Here is a 20,421-nt window from a genome sequence, read left to right on the forward strand (position 1 = left end):
AAATATATTTAAACAATTTAAATCAGCAGTTTTAAATAATATTTAGAAAATAAAAAAAAAGACAAAAATATACCTGATATTTTTGGAAACGATGGTTTACCGCCGGTTGCTATAACAATATGCTCAGCTGAGAATTGTTGACCATTGACATTAATAGTATTGCTTGAAACAAATTCTCCTTTGCCTTCAATAAAAATAATTCCACTCTATAAAAATAAAAAGAACTAAAACCCTGGGCAAGCAAACTTAATTTGTTAACAATAGATAAATTATGTGTCGTACCTTTTCTAAATTTGAGAAATAGATATCATTCAGCTTTTGTACATAAGCATCTCTTTTTGTTTTAAATTTTCTAAAGAAAGTTGAAATATTTGTAGTGCAATGAAACTTATTTATGGATGGTAGAACACTATTTATTGTTACGGAAATAAAAGAAGCATATACAAAAATTATTTATTTTCATTTTAGAAATGTAAAAGTTAAGAAATAATGAAGTAAAGAAATTAAGCAAAGAGGAAAATACAATAAAAAAAAAATCAATGAGGATTAATCTGAAGTAGATGTTTCTGTAAGATGAATTCCCTTTTATCTTCATTAAAGTTAATTTTATAATATTAAAGTAGCAAAATAATAATAATAAAAAAAAAAAATACACAGAAGGTATTTTGGCAAAATGGACAAGTATAGATAAGTTACATCTTATGAACTTTCTAAATTGGAGTAATAGATATTATTGAGTTTTTACACAAAAACAGATTGTCTAATATTTTAACCTTTTTTTAAAAGAAAATTCTGTTTAAATTTTTAAGCATTACAACTCTGAGTAAAAATGAAGGGAAATTTATTTTCTAAAGGTCAATTTTTCTGAAAAGTAAGTTGAAGAGAAACTGATCTTTGCTGTAAGAGAAAATATAAACTTAAATTTCATGTGAAAAAAAATTTGTTCTTATTTGCAATTATATTTAGATCTAAGACAAACAGTTATTCATCAAAGAAATTTCTTTAATTTAATTTCAAAATAAATTACACATGTAATTTTTTGGATGTGAATGAAAAAAAATCCTAGTTTTTTAGGTATTTTAGTACAAATATATTTCCGATAATCTAACAGATTTCTTTTAGTAACTATTAGACTGCTTCTCATAATTAAAAAATACCAAAAAATATTTTTGTTTGCAATCAGAATGTCAGAAAATGTGTATATATATATATATATAAAAAGCATACCAGTGTCAAATCTGCATCAAAGGGTTAAGTCAGGATGTCCGTTAAATCTCAGTCAGCCAAAATTATCAAAAATAAATGCTGTATGTAATGCACAAAAATAAACAAGAAACACTAAAAAAAAAAAATGGCTTACCATTTATTGGAGTAGAAAATATATTAACTTTGTTTACTTTTTGATATGAATGTATCTATTTGATGTATCTCATGGCACTAAATCTATGCCATGTATGATACATAGTATAAATATATTATTATGGCAATTTACGAAAAGACCGACAGAGGACTTCACATTATTACTTTAAGAATCCTTAGATAATTTCTTTTCAGTCAAACAGAAAGTTAAAATACTTTTTTGTGACAACTTCAATAACATTTTCCTTTTAAATTCAAATTATGATTGTGTCAATACATAGATTTAAGAATGTATAGGCTTTTTAACAGTCAGATAACCATTAATTAAACAGTTCCTCATTAAAACCTATAAAAATGAATTACATAAGAGGATTTTTAGTTTTGATAGATTATTAATTTGAAAATGTTTTTACATTTAAATAAATCCTTTTACACTCTGCAAGGGGAAGTCTGTTATTCTAGTACATTTGTTACATCAGTTGTAAGCAAAAATTTAATAGAAACAAAAAATCCTAAGTATTACAGATTTAAGCATAAAAATTAAACAAGGAAGTTTTCTTTTTAAATTGTTAATTAACTCTGGTTAAAATATAGAATTCTAAAAATATTCACCCAAAGTCTATAGATTTGACATCCACAGAGATACCATAGTCTGGCATAAACTTTAAGCTTTCTATCAGAGCAGCATAGTTGAAGCTCACTTTTTTTGGAACACATCCAACATTAACCTATTCACAAGATAAAAAAATATTAACCTTTTTAATAATAAAAAATATAATTTAATTACAAAAGCACAACATAAGTTAATTTCTTATAGTTTTTAATTATGTGGAAGAGTGCGGGAAGATGTTTGTTGGCTGACAGCTGGGATCGAATCATGAAATTTCTGGTCACCACCACAGAAAAAGTTGTACATTTTCCAACCAGGGTGGGAAAAGAAGCTTCATCTAGTTGACATCGCAAACCCCTTGCAATGTACAAGAAAGTTGGACAGGTCAACCACTAGCTTTTCCTCTACTTTAGGTTTGGGACAAGAAATTAAGCAGCATTCCAAGGCGGTTGGGGTCTTATCATTGGTTTATACCCAGGTTTGTTTGCTATGTCAAAGAAACTATATAACAAAGCAAACTAATGTACTGATGCTCTTCCTGGCAAGGAGTGAAAGAGTTGTGAGCCTGGGTCATTAATTTAAAGAAGTGCAGGAGAGACATTCATATGCTTCTTGCTCGAATCAAAGCATGGATCTTTGACTCTGTATCCAAATGCTCCTATCTTGTAAAACGTACACTCCATTCAGGGTAATCTGTGCAGGATGATAGGCTTGAATCAGTTAGAAAACCCTATATGATATGCCTTAATGTTAAAGTAACATAAATGTAAATATAATTGTGAAAAACAATGATATATATTTGTGACATTTTTTCAAGTCTTTTAAATTAAAAACAGTTCCTGCATTTGCTAGGTTTTAGTAATAACTGGGCAATGATAGGAGAGAAAAACAAAACAGAAAGAGGCTAATTGAAGGGTGTATAACATGCAGCACCTACCCAGGAAAACTTCTACAAATTTTTGTATTTAAACGTTTTGCATGTAAAAAAGATGAATATCCTTTACATATTTTCATCTTATTTGATTGTAGTTGGCGAGAGCAGGGAAAACTATAAAAGCATTCCAGATGGGGACCAAGTTGGGGTTATTTACATATATGGCATTATAACTACAATAGCTAAAACACCAAATAAATTTTAAAATTCCAATTAAAAAGAAAAAATAACATGCAGAGGTTTACCCGGGGGTGGTTATGAGTTATACTCTTCAAGTTGGTCCTTTTCTGTGCTGTTCTTTACAGTTTCTCGTAAACTGCAACTAGAAAGTTGTCAAGATGTGACGATTGCTCTGCGACAGATCACGATAAGGAAAACTTCGCGCCAATTGGAAGGGTATAACTCGAAGCTGGCAAACATCTACATGTTTTTTCTTTTCAAAATTTGCAAGTTTAAAATCCACTTGCCCTCTTAGATTGCAGTTAGAGAAACGGAAAACTCGAAACATACATGATAAGAAAATACTTCCGCTTAATTGCAGCTTTGTTAAAAAATATGAGTTATATTCGTTAACTAGGAGTGTATTATTTTAGCCTTTAAGATTTTCACTTAAAATCTTAATAAGATTTTGAAATGTAAGTCGGTGGAACATGATAATACATCTATTCACTTACACAAGTTCCACCGATCCGACCTTTTTCAATAAGTCCCACTTTCGCTCCAAGTTCTGCAGCTTTACGAGCACAAGCAATCCCTCCTGAGCCACCACCTAAAACCAACAGGTCAAATTTCGCGGGAGGCATAACTATCTTGCTTAACAATATTCTTGAAATTAACATCCAGATAACTGATTACTAGTTTAATACAACGAAAGTTCAAAAATGCAATCTACAATGAGTGAGGCAGTGAGAAAGTTTAATGTTCGAAACTATAATTGAATTTATTAAAATTAATAGAGGGGTTTAGATTATATGGGAAATTATATTTAAAACTAATTAGTTATATTCATATAAACAACAATTTCCAAAATATTTAAATGAGGCTGATTGTTCTTTTTATTCTAAAAACTTTTGTTATTTTCAGCAATAGACAGCAAGTCTTATCTAACAGCAATCAAGAACCGGAGAAAAAATGTAAATAAACAACACATGTGTTTACATCACAGTTAAAGTTATATAAATTATTTGCGCGATTATTTTTTTACAATGGAATAATCTTGAAAAGTAAAAATATTCAGGTGTTTTCCAGAGAATAAAAATTATAAGCTTCTATTTTAGCTTTGTAAGAAATCATTAAAAATTATATGACTTATTTTCCTTTTAAACTGTATGCTGTTGTTCTTCGTTCACTGCGGCCATGACACACTGCAGTCTTTAAAAACAAAACCATTCTAAAAATAAATAAATAGAAATTACCGTCATTTTAAAAAGTTGGTTCGTGCTAACTTAATTTTACAATGTGGTTATTTGATATTTTTTAATGTAGGTGAAATACCTTCTAAGTTACTGCTGCAGCATAAATTTATAAAATTACTGAGCTACTAAATTTATTATACTGTAAGAAAGTTTACCATGTATGTATACAATAAATTTGCATACTTTTCATTTGATTGTTTTATTAGACATGTTAATCCCTTACAAAGTTTTGGAATTTTGTATTGGTATAAATATTTAGAATTTCTTTCATTAGAAAGTAATTGGATTTTTTTATTTATTTAAAGGAATGGAAGGGAATTGAATTATTGAGTTTGATTTGGTTTGATGCACAAGTTGAATTTTTTTTCTATATGGAACAAATTAATTGTAATTTTCATATTTAAGAAATAAGTATTTATTGAGCTAAATATAGGCTATAAAGTGTAAGAAATTGAGAATTTATAGATTGTCTTTCTGCAATTTAATAAATAAGCTCTGTTGAAATGAAATTCAATTCATTTTTACTTCTTTATTATTTTTACCTGTTAACAATTGCATCTTGTTATTATGCATATAATTTTATAGTTTATAAGCTTTTATTTGAATCAAAGTTTAACAGTATAATTCAGTTCTATGAATTAACATTATTACATTATCTGGATTTGTGAATTATTTTTTGCAATAGTAATTATTTTGTAGTATGATATATATTTTTATGCTAAATAAAAATCAGGCTGATAATACCAAATCGGGACAGTTAGAATAATCAGTCAAATCAATTTGTCTTGGAACAAATTAAATCAGTTTAGTATGATTTACTTTATCTGGTAATTTACTATATTTTTTTAGATATTATATATAATGAAAATTTAATTACTTATTTTAAAATAGATTAAAGCTGGGATAAGTTATGCCTTGAAAAAATCAAAGTTCGGATAGTTGCTGGATATCTGGATTTGTGAATTATTTTGTGCAATAGTAATTATTTTGTGGTATGGTAAATATTTTTATGCTAAATAAAAATCAAGCTGATAATACCGAATCGGAACACTTGGAATAATCAGTCAAATCAATTTTGTCTTGGAAAAAATTTAATCAGTTTATTATGATTTACTTTATTTGGTAATTTATTATATTTTTTTTAGATAAATATATAAATGATAAATTAATTGTTTTATGTTTAAAATAGATTAAAACTGGGATAAATTATGCCTGGAAAAGTCAAAGTTCGGATAGTTGCGGGGAGAAATCTTCCTGTAATGGACAGAGCAAGCGACACCTGTGATGCATTTGTTGAAGTAAAACAGGCTTAATTTTTTTAAAATTTATCACTCAAAGTAATTTTGTTAGTATGATAATTTTTACTGTGGATTTTCTTATTCTAGATTAAGTTAAGCAATACAACCTACAAGACAGAAGTGTTTCGGCATTCTCTGAACCCAGAGTGGAATTCTGAATGGTTTCGATTTGAAGTAAATATTTTAAATTTTTGTAAATAAATCATAAATGAAAGATAAACATTTGTTTAATCGATTAAAAAGTAGCTATCATCAATCATATTTTGTTAGAAACTGAAAAATGTCCAGTATACTTCATTTAACTATCTAAACTGGCTTTAATCAATCCTAGTTGTTCAAAGTGAAGTTAGATATATTAATAAATCAATTAAGTAATATGTAGGCAACCTTTGCCAGTTATGGAGCCTATTATTCTCATATGATATAATGTGTTTATTACATTGATTTATGTTTAAGGTCATTGCGGAGATAATGATTAATAATGTGTATTGTAAATTTTGGGTTTAATTAAGATAGCTGGCTATGGGTGGGAGAAAAGAAGATTTTTTGGTTTTAATTAGCTAAGATTGTTAATATCCAACTTTAATAGGTTCTATCTTAAATTTTATCTTTAATTTTTGTTTTAGCTACAGTATGTACATTTTTTGATCTTTTTTTCAAAAACAGAGTAATGAAAAGTAAAATTTAAAAACATTGTGGATGAGTATAATTGGTGACAATGAAGTTAATTTTATTTGAAAATGAATAAGAACAATAGAAAATTCTTAATAAAACATCTTTCTCTCTGAAAAATAATTTTTTTTTTTTTTTTGAAAAAAAATTGTAAATTAATTTTGAAAATTGCATTTTGAAGTTTACAATTGACCTTAGCATGTAATTTAAATTTTAGAGAAATCCTATATATATATATAATATTAAATTCGTGAAAATTATTGTTTGAAACTCAGAATTATCTTAAGTATGTGATTTAAAAATGAAAATAGGAATGTAACCAGAAGTCACTTTTTAGTGATATTTTAGAAACACTCATTCTTAGGAAAGTATGTGTTTAAAACATGTAGACTAGAAATATATTCTTCTTGCTAAAATACACTACCTTAAAATAATGAAAGAAACACTTAAGTTTTTGGCTTTTTTTTCCATATTTCTCAAGAAATACTCAAAGAATTATTTTATAACTTAGGAGATCATGTGATTAATTAAAAAAATGTTAAAAACTGAAAGTTTTTCTTTATTGTAGAGTAGTGTATATGAAAACATGTAAATTAGTTGAAAGAACATTCTAAAATAAAATAAGGCCCGAACTTGTTAAAACCTCTAAGAGAGATGGTTTAAGAGAATGAGCATGTACTTTACTTAAGATAATGTAATAACAATATATATATAGTGTATTATTATTCTATTATATTTTAATGTTTTACTTTTTGTTTTAAATTTTTTAAATAATAAAATCAGCATAAATTTTTTTTATTTTTAAAATTTATCTTAACTTATTTATTTTTTCTCCTTAAAGTTACGTTTATTTATAATTCGTACTGTCGGAGATATTCTGAAAATTCTAAGTTTTATTTGTTTTTGTGGTTTATCTTAAATACATAAAAATTATATTATATATATTTTATTCAATAAGTTTTAAAAATTTGCTTTATAGGATGTTGAATTTTTTATTATTTTGCTCAGATAATAATAATAATAGTGGATTTCACAAATTACTTAGTTAAAGCGTTAGGTAAAAATTTTAATTCTTATTCAAAATTTTCTTCTTATTTATTTTGAGATAAAAAGAAAAATAAATACTTTTAATTGATTTCAACATTATAGTTTTCACGAAAGCATTTTATTTCATTAAAATATGTGTTTTGTTATAAATTTTGCATAGTTATGTTATATATAAACATACTAAATATTTTAAATACAATGTTTTTATTGTTTTTCAAAGTTAGTTGTTTTAGAACATAGCTAAGATTTTTCAAAGTTTTCTTGAGGAGATGTATGTAGAACTTTTTATTTCTATCTAATAACCCTTAAAGAAATTTTAAAAATATTTTAGCTAAAACCTTTGCTATACTTTTAATGTTTCACAATCTTCCTCAGAAATATTTCACCTGATAGTATGTAAGAGAATATATGTTAGTAGAAAATTTTTTGTTGTTGTAATGTTACTTTTTGAAACATTTTGACAACATTTAAATTATTTTGTTGTATTTAAATTTAAGTAGGAGGGCAGTGATTATTTTAAAGAATAAATCATAAATAATTTATGATTTTAGGTTGATGATGAAGAATTACAAGATGAGCCATTACAAATCAGGTTTGTATTTTCTGTAAATTTTTGTGTTTATATGTTTTTATAATGAAACCAATTTTTTTAATTGCATAATTTTTCATAATTGTTTCAACAAATCCAAAGTACGATGGGAATTATTCCTCGTAAATAATCATTTTCTATTTTGAAAGACCATAAAAATTCTACTTAATTGTAAAGGTGTACCTACATTTTAAATTTAGTTTATTTAGAAGTAGTTTATGAATATTGTTTACTATGTTTATCATTTTTATTCTACATAATCTATTTTTAAAAGGCCACTTAATATCTAACATTATAAATAAAATAAATTTTTTTTTTCATTTCCAGGGTTTTGATTTTTAAATTATTTATAAAGAATATTAAATCTTATGTTATGATTTACTTTTTTATGTAATAAATTCATTATTGAAATTTATATTGTTAAATTACATATTTACTTCCTTTAAGTTAAGCAATTTATTTTTCTTTTATTGCATAGTTTATATGTAAGACATCTGAAGAAAAGGCTTCCAAATTTTCAAAACAAAGCTTTTATTTGTGGAATTGTAAGCCAGTTACACATATTTTGTAGAGCCTACTGCAAAATCTTGGGAAAAATTAAAGACAATTATGTTCATAGTCCTAATGACCATAATCTCTTAATATAGATTTTTCTTTGTCTTAAATTGATTAACATTTTTTATATTAATGTAGGTGTTACTCTTTAGTTTTTTTCCTAATATTGTAAAGTTTTAAAGTGAACAAAATATTTTTTTATAGCTGTTTTTTATTTACTAATTTATGGTTATTAAAAATTTTGGATTACTAGCTATTGTATTTTAAATGATCCACTTAGTTTTTCAGACTAAAAGAAAAAAAATAGGCACAAATATTTTAAATAAAGATAAACATTCTGAATCTTGCTTAATTAGTAATTTCTTCCTATCGTTGGTAGATAGGTACATCCCTAGATAACTAATCATTTGACTTATAAACCATTAATGAAAATCTTATCTATTTTTATATTTCCTTTATTTGTGTCAAACAAATTAATGTAGCTTAAGAAAAAATATTGAAATTTACAGAACAAATTCAGATAAGTGATGAAATTTAATGTTATAAATTTTTAGAGACGTTAAAGTGTTTCAGAAACATTCTAACTCTATAAAATTGAGAGTTCATTTAATGAATGTTTAGTTATCCAGGGTTCCTAAATATTTTTAAATTAAACACTTAAATTAAAGAAAAATCATTAATATAAATATTTTATGTTATTATTGTATTAAGTCATATATTGCTGAATTCTTTTACATTTAATGTACTATTTAATTTCAGAGTGATGGACTATGATACCTACAGCGCAAACGATGCTATAGGGAAAGTATACATTGACTTAAACCCATTATTATGTAAGGAAGCTGGCTCTTTACTTTCTGGATGGTTTCCAATATACGATACCATGCATGGTAATATTTTTATTTTATTTAAACACTGTAGAGCCACAATTATTTATTTTTCAAGGGACCATTAATTTAAAAATAGATACAAAAAGACGACGAATGCTGTTCAGTGTAACATACCTAATAATGACTTAAAAATGTATGAAAAGTGATAAAAGAAGTAATGTATGAAAAGTGATATAAAAAGTAATAGACTTGAAAATTAAAGAATTACTATAGAAAAAATTTTAAGTGAAAAAATTATGTACTTAATGCATAAATATATACAATGCAAAAGAAAGATTAATTAAGAAATTTATTTATTTAAAATATTTATAAATTTTGGTCATAACACCAAATTTTTTCTTCTTCTGAATGCAAATAATACATTTTGGACACTTGTAGCATATTGCTGTTCATTTTCTGTATGTTTGCAGGAAAACAGAAAAGCTCCCCATAGTTTCAATGACTTTGAGGTTTTCCACAAAAATCGGCATTGTTCTCAGTTCTGTTTCGCCTTCATCTGTGTCATTTTGTACTTCCTCAGCTTTTGCAACTATTTCTTCAAACAAAGACTCCAAAGTTTTCAATACTTTAATCAATTTATACATTGATGCATAATAATGATGAGGTGTTATCCCCAAGAAAATGGGGATATGTTAACAAATCCTCATTTTCTACTTTGTCATTAGCATTGCAAATTTCTGGACTATAGACCTGAGAATCTGTTTATTTCAAAAATGATTTTACTGTTATTATTGATATTAGAAGAATAAAATTTGTTATGGAACTGATAACATGAGAAGACGCTAGCTTCATTTCATTTATTTCATATTGAATAATTTAATCTGTAACCAACCTGTTTAGAACATTTAGTTTTTTCATTGTGATGTTCTTTTTCGTAAAGTTTTTTATATCTTAGTGGACATCTCTCTTTAGAAGATGATTTTCTTAGTTTCTAGGTATCTCATAGAGGTATCTGTGTATTATAAAAATAAAATGTAAAATTCAAACCACAAATTCAAAATTGCTAAGCAATCAGAAAGGTACTGTGTTATTATGGTTTGTTGAAGAACAGGGTGCAAAAGACAAAATATTTTCTTGGTTTTATTTAAAATAAGTATATATTTCACCTTGTATAAATTAAAATTATTCAGAAATCTTATTTTGCAGTAAGAAGGAAAAATTATAATTGTTAAAGAAGGATTATTTTTTGTTAGGAATTCGTGGTGAAATTAATGTGATGGTTCGAGTGCACTTGTTTAGTGATTCTAACAAATATCGTGAATCATCATGTGGAGTCCAATTCTTTTACAGTGAGTATTTTTCACTTAATATAGCATGGCGTGAAAGGTGTAAAATTTTTTATTTATACACATATTAAAAGTAAAAATATATTGCTTTGTACAATCTTGCTCTAATGAAAATTATTCTAGATTCAAAGTCTGAGATTATCTGTTCCTTTGTAAACAAGAAAAAGCTTTATTGAAGGTTTAACATACATTAATTAATCATTCTGTAAATTTAGACACTAACATATATATATATATATACAGTGAAACCTGTGTATAACGATACTGTCTATAACGATACACCTGTCTATAGCGATATTTCCTTGAGGTCCCGGTGAAATTCCTATTTACTCAATATATTTTTAATCTGTTTATAGCGATAACCATTTTTCAGTTAAACATGTCTACAACGATAATTTTTCCTCTTTTGATAGTTGATAGTTCTATTCCGATTTTTCTACCGTTGGAAAACGACTCCCCATCAAGCCTGAATGTGAGATAACAAAATTATTATTTTTTTTTCATCTCCTTTGTATGTAATATTCTTTCGTTGTTTCTGAGAATGAAAAAAGCCACTTTTAGGGGAAATTAGAGCAGTAGAAATGGGTGAAGGGGTATTGTAGGGTGGATTACATCATTTCGAGAACGTCATGGTATTGTTTTTAAAACCATATCAGGTGAAGAAAAGTCAGCTCCAGTCAATGATGTTGCATCCTGGAAGCAACGAGAAAAAAGAGACAATTGAAAAAACTTATTCTCCAGAAAACGTGTACAATGCTGATGAAACTGGCTTATTTTATCAGCTCATGCCAGATAAAACAATGGCATTTAAGGGAGAAAATGGCAGGCTTAAATTCGATTGTCAGTGATTTCCAAAGATCATCTAATGCATCATTTCTATTTAACGCAGATGAATTTTTAAATTTAGATAATGATGTGTTGGTTTTCAGTGGTGCAAGTGATGAAGAGATTTTAGCAGAAGTTATCCCGGGTGATCAAAGTGATGAGGAAGAAGCAGCTGACTGTTCTCAAAACAGGACTCAAATTTCACCCGAGAATGCCATATTGCTAATTAACACTTGGCAAGATTTTGTGGCAACATTACCAAATGTAACTGATGTTCATTTGAATTCATTGGATGGACTGAAATCTATGTGAATAGAAATGGCAATTGCTTCCAAAAATAAGCAAACAAAACTAACCGATTATTTTTCTAAATAATTTCTGTTTTGATTCATAAAATTGCAAGTAAATTTTTCTTGTGTGCTGTTTCATAATTATAAGTAAAATTTTCATTTGGAGCCTATAAAAGAAGTTTAATTTATCATTAGTTTTAAATGTATACTTTTAAATTTCAAACCTGTCTATAACGATAACCTGCCTATAACAATATTTTATTTAGGTCCCTACAGTATCGTTATAGACAGGTTTTAATGTATATATATATATATAATGAAAAAAATGATACCAATATTTCAAAAACCTACTTAAATTTATTTGTAAAAATTTAAATATGACTGGTGTTATTAATAATTACTAATTCTGACATATTTTTATAAAAATTTTTATTGTGCCTATTTAGTTATAAAATGACAAAACATAACAGGATATATTTTTATCAAAACAGATCTGACAGCATACTTTGTCAAAAACTACTGAGCAGTAGTATGACTTTGTTTGATTTAGGTATTATCCTGATTTTTAAAAACGAAAAGAATTTGTCTTTCAGTTAAAAAATATTGTTTTCCAATTTGTATAGTTGTATATTAACTTTTGAAATAAAATTATAAAAGGACTCACGTTGAATTTCTTACGACTCTATTTCTGGTTTTGTAGAGTTTTAACTATAGTTTTTATTTTATTTTTTATTTAGGTGGTAGTATTCCTTGGGGTTTTAAAGCTCAAGCCATTCTTGGGTTCGTTGAAGAGTTAGTGGTGAATGATGATCCAGAATATCAGTGGATTGATAAAATTCGTACTCCTCGTGCTTCTAACGAAGCCAGGCAAACTCTATTTTCTAAGTTATCTGGTATGTATGTAATCATTACTAATTATCATTTACAATTAACTTTTAATAAATATTTCTTTATCATAGATATGATATATTATCATAATTTAAATACGTGTCTGCAGGTTGCAAACCCTTGATCTAGATTATCCGACGATTTTGGTTTTCTGACATCCATGCATGTCAGATAATCTCAATTCTTTTATATAGTATAAATTTTTCTTATTTATCTTTGATATTTTGCATGGAATTCTTTACTCACTAACTTTTACAGGTGAAGTTCAGAGAAAAATTGGGCTTAAAGCTTTGGAACTTGGAGGAAATGCTGTGATAGGGTAAATTATTTTCTTCATTTTTGAAAATGAACTCTTTTTATAAATGTATTTAATAAAAAATATATAAATAAATTTTTATTAATTGCATTATTCTTTATGATTAAGCATTGCATATCATATGGTACCTTTGGTTAGTCATTTAGCATGTTTCTTCTTTTTTAATGGCATGACAGCCGAGGGTGGGTCCTAGCCTTCTTAAGAATTTTTTTCTTGGCCATATTATTCACTTTCAGGATGGTGATATCTCTTTCTAGGCAGTCAACCCATCTGAGGTTTGATTGACTCCCAGTTTTTAGTTCAGTGGGTTTAGCTAATAATGTTTTTTTGTTGATTGTTCTTTGTTTACTCTAATAATGTATTCAGCCTATTTTATTCTTTGGATTCCAGGTTCTTTATAGGCACTGTATTGAAATCTTCCTCTCTATTGGTTATTTTTATATTGAACAAAAATATGAATGATTAGAGTTGGTATTGTTTGTTGAAGAAACATCTAATTTAAACATGATTTATTTTAGTTACCATCAGTGCTTTGATTTGGAAGGAGAGTCTGGAATTGTAGTTCGAGGCATCGGAACTGCTGTTATTTTGACACAGAATCTCTCTGCAGCTCAGTATGAAGTTTTTCGAGAGTAAGTTAAGACTTAAAGCTGCATTTTGTTGTTGTTTGCTTGTCGAGGCAAATTTATTGATTATACTTTCATTGATGATGTTGAATTTCATTGATGTATATCATTCATTGATTTTATTATGTTCTTTAGATCCAGGTTGCTTGGACTATCTTTTTTCAGGTTTCTGGTGTACGCTTTCTAATTTCATTTTAAGATATGCTGTTTCTTGTATGTAATTTTTTATTTTTATACCACAGTTATGATCTTTCAGTGGTCAGTACTAACACACTTCAAGTAAGGAAACTAATGTAGTTACTACTTTAGCTTGTAGTATAATCCCTTACCAAAAAAGTAAGGTGTTTTTTAAAATTGTTTTGAGGTTGTATAAAATATAAAAAAATACACCTGAGGTAGAAAATGAGATGAAATGAATGTTTTGCACCAAAAAATTAACTCATTAATTAACCTCAATTTCAACCTCATATACTCCTCATAAAATCATCCCTATATATAACTCAGCAATACCTTTAGTTAAGATTGGATGAAATTATTCCCAACTCAAACATAATTATTCGCTTGAAGTGTAGAATTAATAGCCTGTACACCTCAAAAATAACCCTTTAAGCTGCTGGTTGCTCTAAAGTAGATTTCCAACAACTTCAAAACAACCTCAAGTGTGAATAAAAACAACTTCATACACCTTGATTATACACCTTGAGAGGTTGATCTTTCTAGATTGTTTTTGAAGTTAACTTCAAAAAACCTTAAATCAACATTGACACCTCAAATTTTTATAAGGGAATGCACTTCTTGTTGAAATGGAAGTGTAGTGAGTAGTGCACTACAAGAAATTTTATTTTTTGAATATTCAATTTTTTTAAATAATTTTGTACAAAAGTGTAAATTGAATTCTCCAGGTAAATTAATCGACTAAAAATAGCTAAGCAGTGATTGCATTTAGTAAGTAGTTTACAATCACTAAATTTTACAAAACGAAAAAAAAATTTCAGTTAATTACATTTGTATTAAAGTAGTTGTAGTTTACTACAAAAAATGTAGTTCTTACAACTTTCGTTGTCATTGCATTTAATAATATGTTCATAAAAAATAGTTATCACTCAGTTTAAATAGCCTGTAGGTTGAACACACGATTTTTTTCCTTATTCTAATACACTACAATTTGAAAAAACAATGAATAAAATTTCTATGAATGTTCCAAGGGAAATATATTTTCCTTAAAACATTCATCAGACCTGTTAGTGTTTATATATTATTTCAATTGTTCATTAAAAAAAATCTTTCTACCTGTGACATCCTGGCAATCTTTTATAATTTGTCAACACTGTTAGTCTTAAACTTGCAAAAAATTTGACGCATTATTAAATAAACTTTTCAGTATTTAAAAATTATAAAAAATATCCTAATAGGAATATTTTTATACACAAATGAAGGATGTAAGTACGTGTATACTCTAAGCCAGTGGCCAGTCTAAGTAACCCTTATATCAAACTATTAGTAACCAAACATACATTTTGATCAAAATCATTTTAAAGGCAGTTTTAAGCCGAACATTTAAATCAAAATCACATAATATACAATTTAACTGTTAAAAGTATGCTCCTGCTTGATACCAGAAAGGAATTCTTTGTAGAGGATGTTAAATGCAGAATACAGTGTACTTTGCATGGCATTAGCTTAATCTTCCCTCAACTCAGGTGGCACCTCTGTGGATTGTGTATAAAACCATGTGGATTGTTCAAGAGCCTGTAGGGTGCTACCACCTTGTAGACAAACTAAGAACTACACGCATTACTTCACTTAAACAGTGTCAGAAGCACCTTTAATTATTTAGTTATTTTGGGTTCAACTAACCCTAACTTATAGTGCTGTTAAATTTTTAAATGGAAAGATTGAGTCTGCAAATATTAAAATCACTGTTTTAAGAAAATATCATTCAGTGGTTTTTAAAGCCTATAATACCCATCTATAGTTAAATGTGATATAAATATATATATATATATTTGCAATTCATAAATTCCTGTTTACTGAAAGAATTATCTTGCTTATAGTGTTAAGCTGTATTAAAATTGAAAACTCATTCCCAAAAGTTTTACAGTGCTATTAAATTATTTTTAATGAAATTAACTGAAATTATCATGTTCTAATATTACTTCAAAAAATTTCAAGTTATGACTCTTAAATAATATTTCATAGAATATCTATACTCTAAAATTAAGCTGAAAAATGGAATCTTGTTTGAATTCCTCTAAGTAATGTATAAATAACTTCTTTTCTAATATATACTAGAATATAGTTTCATTTCATTACTAATTTGGAATTATTTTTACCAAATGAGTATTTGCGATATACTTTCACCTGTTGTTTTTACTTTTTGGAAAAACTTATTTTCTTTGTTGTAAATGAGGAAGTTGTGTATAGAGGAAAAATTTTTGCTGAAATTTGCCCAAATGTAAAATGCTTGGTTGATCTAATTTATGACAAAGCTATGTATTATCGATTAATTATAAATTCAGTTAAAATCATTAAATAAATTAATTAAATAAATTAATTAAATAAATAATAAATTCAGTTAAAATCATTAAAAAAATTAATTAAATAAATAGTAAATTCAGTTTAAATCTGGTATATAACATATCATGTTCATAACTTTCTAATTTGTCTTTTAACTTACTTTTGATTAATATTTTTGTGTCAACAATTTTTTTTAAGTTTGATTTTCATTATTAATTTAAAATTTCTGAAACATCCCTGTGCGAAATTTTATTATTTTTGTATGATATTATAATATATATTTCATGAATTAATTTCATCCATGATAATTCATTTGTTTTTGAGTTAAAACTAAATTTATATGTATAAATAACTCTTGTTAATGTATGTGAGAATAAAGATCCATTTGGTTATAATTATGAATTATTTTAAATTTATAACTAATCTATTGCATCTTTAGATAAAGCATTAAAATATACTTCATTAATAATTTTCTAATTTATTTTTAACTTTTTGTCATAAAAAATATGTTTTTGGCTCTCGTTTTTTTTCTTTTTTAATTTTAGTGAATCCATTAATTTAAAATCTTTAAACCTATTTGTGATATGTTATTTTTAAGCATTATAAAACTTATCTGAGTTATTTTAGATATTATAAAACTTATTTTATGAATAACTTTTATCTGATGTAGATTATTTATTATATTAATAATTATTTATTATATAAGTTTAAGTTGCACATGAAGATAAAACATTAAAATATATTTCATTAATAACTTCATGATTCTTATTTTTTAACAACTTTTTAAATAACTACTTTTTACGTATTTTTAATCTATATAAATGTTTCTGGCTATAATTTTTTTCTGACTTTTAGTGATTTTTAGTTCTATTTTCATTTAACTAAACATCTCTAAAACTTCTATCTGTAATAAATCCTTTTTTAGTAGGCTATTATAAGATATATTTTACAAATGAACTTTATCTGATATAATTGGTTTATTGAGTTAAAAACACAAGTTACAAATATAGCCTTAGGTAAGTGAGTTTTAAAACATATTTGTTCCTGCCTGTATGGAATTTAATTTATTTTTTAGCGATTCCAGTCTTTTATATATTTCATTGATTATATAGATAGTTATGCATGATTTTTGGAATTACAAATCTGGAAATTATTTACTAACCAAAATGCATATGAATAATTCATACCAATTTTTAGGAGTGCATGAAGTTTTAATAACACAGTATTTTGACTCTTTATTATGATATAATTTATAAAATGTTTTTTACTTCTTGAATGTGTTAGGATGAAACATTTAAAAATATTTTTTCTTTTGTTAATTATATATTTCTTTTGCATATTGTAATGGTATTTGGTAATTTATTATGACTAAAATATTATATTTATTTGCTATTTAAGTGCTTTGTTAAACTACAGTGTAAATATAGTTAAGTGCAAAACTATTAAAAACATAAAAATATTATCTAATATTTTTACTTATTTTCAATAAGTTGACTTATTTTATAAATTAACTTATTTTATTTAATTTCCTACGACATTACTGTTACAGCACTTTATTTAAAACTCGTTAATTATGTATGGCTATTCATTAGAGTGATGATTTCAAATATGTGAGTTTGATGGTGTAATAAATGTTAAAAAATTAATGAAAAATAAATTTATAGAGTTTATTTAATAATTGATAGAAGTATTTAAATTTTTTTCTCTGTTATTTATGATTAGGCACACTTTTACTTATATTCAGGAGCATCAGAAAAAAAAATCTTAATTAGTTAAGCTTTAACTTGAAAAAGACTTGCTTCAAATTGCTTTCAGACATTTTATTAACCTATAAACTAACTCTTATGAAACTTTGCTGGTTAACTATTTCTGAAGTTTTGTCAATATATCAATTAGTGTAAAAGCAAGTGACATTTTAAATTAATTCATATTTCTGACTTAACAGACAGACAATAACTTTTGTACTTTTTTACTATAAATCAAAACTTCTGTGACATGTGCTATTTTCATTTAAATAAAAAAAATTGCATTTAAATAACTTCAATGCAACGACACAATTTTGTTAAAATTAATCGCAACAGTGCTATTAAATCAAATAAGTTGTATATACTGAATTAAGCAAATGCGAAATATAAACCTAGTTTTAACTGATATAAGTTAAGAATTAGAAGTCTTTTCCAGTTAAAGTCCAAAGCAAATAATTAGAATGCACGTTAATTGAGAGATTTTGCATATTTTTGTGTAAGTCGCTGCACCACCAAAGAGTAGAAAATAAAAGTGGTATTATGGTTAGTAAGAGACAAGTGCTATGCAAAATCTCTCTATCTCGGAAATGTCTATGAATTTTTTTAAAAAGGTAAAAAAAAGAAAAAAAAACAGTATTAAATCCTGTTATGGTACAAGTCTCTTAGGCATTATTTTGAGCAAGGAACATTTATGCTTTTTCTAATGATATTTTGCTTTATGAAGGTACGTAATGTAACTCCAGAGCTTTACTTTAAATGATGCTGATTGTTTAAGCTTAAATTTGCAAGTTTTTTGGATTCTTACTCTTTAACCAGTTAAACAAAGCTTTTTTCCCCTTCATTTTTTGCTTTATCTGTAATATCTGTATTTCCTAATAAGCTTTCTTATTTAAACTTACTTTAAAATTTTGTTGCTTATATTAGGCATAATTATATTTTACCTTATATTTTAATCCTTTTTTGATTCACCATAAAAAATACTTGTAACACTGAAGCTATTCATTCTATATGTACGTTAGAAATGTGTAATTTTCGGATTACATTTTGTTGAACAATGCAAGTGTATTTTTTTTTTACATATTTTGTTAATATTTTTTTATGATGCACTATTGTTATTTTGTTAAAAGATTTACTACTTCTAAAGTTGTCAAAAATTTAATTTATTTCAGGATTTTTTACTTATTTTTTAGTGGATAATGGTATTGGTTTTGATGGTATTTTAATAAATTTTGTAGTTTATAAAGTATAACTGTTTTTGTAATTTTTTGCTCCACATTGTATGTGAACATGTTTTTAAGTTGGTTATAAAAATATTAATTTGTAAGAGAATTTTTTTAAAATTAACTTTTTACTGAATACGGCAGGGAAAATGAGTAATTTTTTTTATTACAAAGTGGAATAACTTTCTATTATTAACAGAAAAAAATGTTCAAAGTATTTTAATAGGTTCAATTAAATTGTTATCAGAGATTTATTCATATTAAATCTGGGGTATTCAGTAAGTAAGTAAGTAAACCAGATTTTTGCTTGCTAATAGCATAGTTTTTATCTTTCTCAATTACTTTCAGTTTTACATACCTATATCTGATATTAATTTTAATGAAGATTTTACTCGTGTTCTGATTTGCTGTTAGCATAGTTTTACTACTATTTTATAATGTTAACTTCTCATATATTTTTTTATGATACTGAAAGTCATTCTTTGAATTTCTTTTTTAATAATTGAAATCTATTATTTGTATTGCTATTTCTTTAATTATTAATTGCTTGAATATTTGCATATATTTTTGCATCTGGCATCTTTAGTTAGCAGAGTTTTATACGATTGTGCACTGTCTTTTGCTGCTCATAGTTTTGATATGTGAAAATCTTTGATATTAAATTTCAGTAGTAGCACTTTATTATTAAAGTTTTACTTTAGTGTACTGCAGAGTTGGACAAAGCATAATTGGTTACGAGCAGTTAATTTCTTTTAATCATAATTGCTGATTATGATTTTAAATGTGATAATAAGCAATAATAATTGTAATTAATATTGAACTGTGATTATTACTGATAGCGATCTATGATTACAAGTAAACTTGCTTACATCTAATCTTAAAATTCAATTGTAGTTTTCATTAAAAATACATTGATTACAGAGAAATTTATGACCTTAATCAAATATATTTTGTCCAACTCTAGTGTACTGTTGGTGCTTGCCTTTTCTAAGGATGATGCTTCGAGTTCATCAGTAATCGCTAACAAGTAATTGCATGAGGAGTTTGAAGCGATTTGCAATTGCACTTGGGTTTTTTTTATCTGCAGTTTTTTTTGTTAATTCTTTGGGAGATGGAAGTACCAAATTATCAGTTTTTTTTCTTTTTTAAGAATTAACTTTTACACCAATTATTTTTATTATAGGAGTTGTATATTTTGTAAAGCGTAATATTATGCACAATAATTAAAAAGTGAAGCAGAGGCCGTTTAGCCATAACTAGGTAAATTAGAGAAATGGTGACAAGCCTGAAGTGTAATTGCTATGACGAAACTACAGAGGATTACTTTCTATGCCTCTAA

General features: G+C 26.1%; 2 protein-coding genes across 10 annotated transcripts in view; one reads left to right on the forward strand and one right to left on the reverse strand.

The window, feature by feature from the left end:
* The window catches only part of LOC107437221 (glutathione reductase, mitochondrial), a 30,427-nt gene extending 26,371 nt beyond the window's left edge, over window positions 1-4,056 (reverse strand). The window contains exons 1-4 of one of the 4 annotated variants that reach the window (XM_016049150.3): window positions 3,578-4,056; window positions 1,972-2,087; window positions 283-352; window positions 74-206 (exon numbers count right to left, since the gene is read on the reverse strand). In XM_016049150.3, coding sequence (XP_015904636.1) covers window positions 74-206; window positions 283-352; window positions 1,972-2,087; window positions 3,578-3,742 — 484 coding nt within the window. In that variant the 5' untranslated portion in view covers window positions 3,743-4,056. Of the gene's footprint in view, window positions 1-73; window positions 207-282; window positions 353-1,971; window positions 2,088-3,148 lie in introns of all 4 variants that reach the window. The other 3 variants (XM_043053014.2, XM_043053015.2, XM_016049151.3) reach the window with 3 other exon arrangements.
* A 185-nt stretch (window positions 4,057-4,241) lies between these two features.
* Window positions 4,242-20,421, forward strand: part of LOC107437218 (C2 domain-containing protein 5) — a 51,611-nt gene continuing 35,431 nt past the window's right edge. For 5 of the 6 annotated variants that reach the window (XM_071181676.1, XM_071181677.1, XM_071181679.1 and 2 more), the window contains exons 1-9: window positions 4,242-4,476; window positions 5,508-5,616; window positions 5,704-5,790; window positions 7,887-7,927; window positions 9,239-9,369; window positions 10,563-10,658; window positions 12,508-12,663; window positions 12,917-12,977; window positions 13,493-13,606. In XM_071181676.1, coding sequence (XP_071037777.1) covers window positions 5,527-5,616; window positions 5,704-5,790; window positions 7,887-7,927; window positions 9,239-9,369; window positions 10,563-10,658; window positions 12,508-12,663; window positions 12,917-12,977; window positions 13,493-13,606 — 776 coding nt within the window. In that variant the 5' untranslated portion in view covers window positions 4,242-4,476; window positions 5,508-5,526. The remainder of the gene's footprint in view (window positions 4,477-5,507; window positions 5,617-5,703; window positions 5,791-7,886; window positions 7,928-9,238; window positions 9,370-10,562; window positions 10,659-12,507; window positions 12,664-12,916; window positions 12,978-13,492; window positions 13,607-20,421) is intronic. The other variant, XM_071181678.1, reaches the window with a different exon arrangement.

The sequence above is a fragment of the Parasteatoda tepidariorum genome, chromosome 6, assembly GCF_043381705.1.
Source record: "Parasteatoda tepidariorum isolate YZ-2023 chromosome 6, CAS_Ptep_4.0, whole genome shotgun sequence".
In the NCBI taxonomy this organism is placed as follows: Eukaryota; Metazoa; Arthropoda; class Arachnida; order Araneae; family Theridiidae; genus Parasteatoda; species Parasteatoda tepidariorum.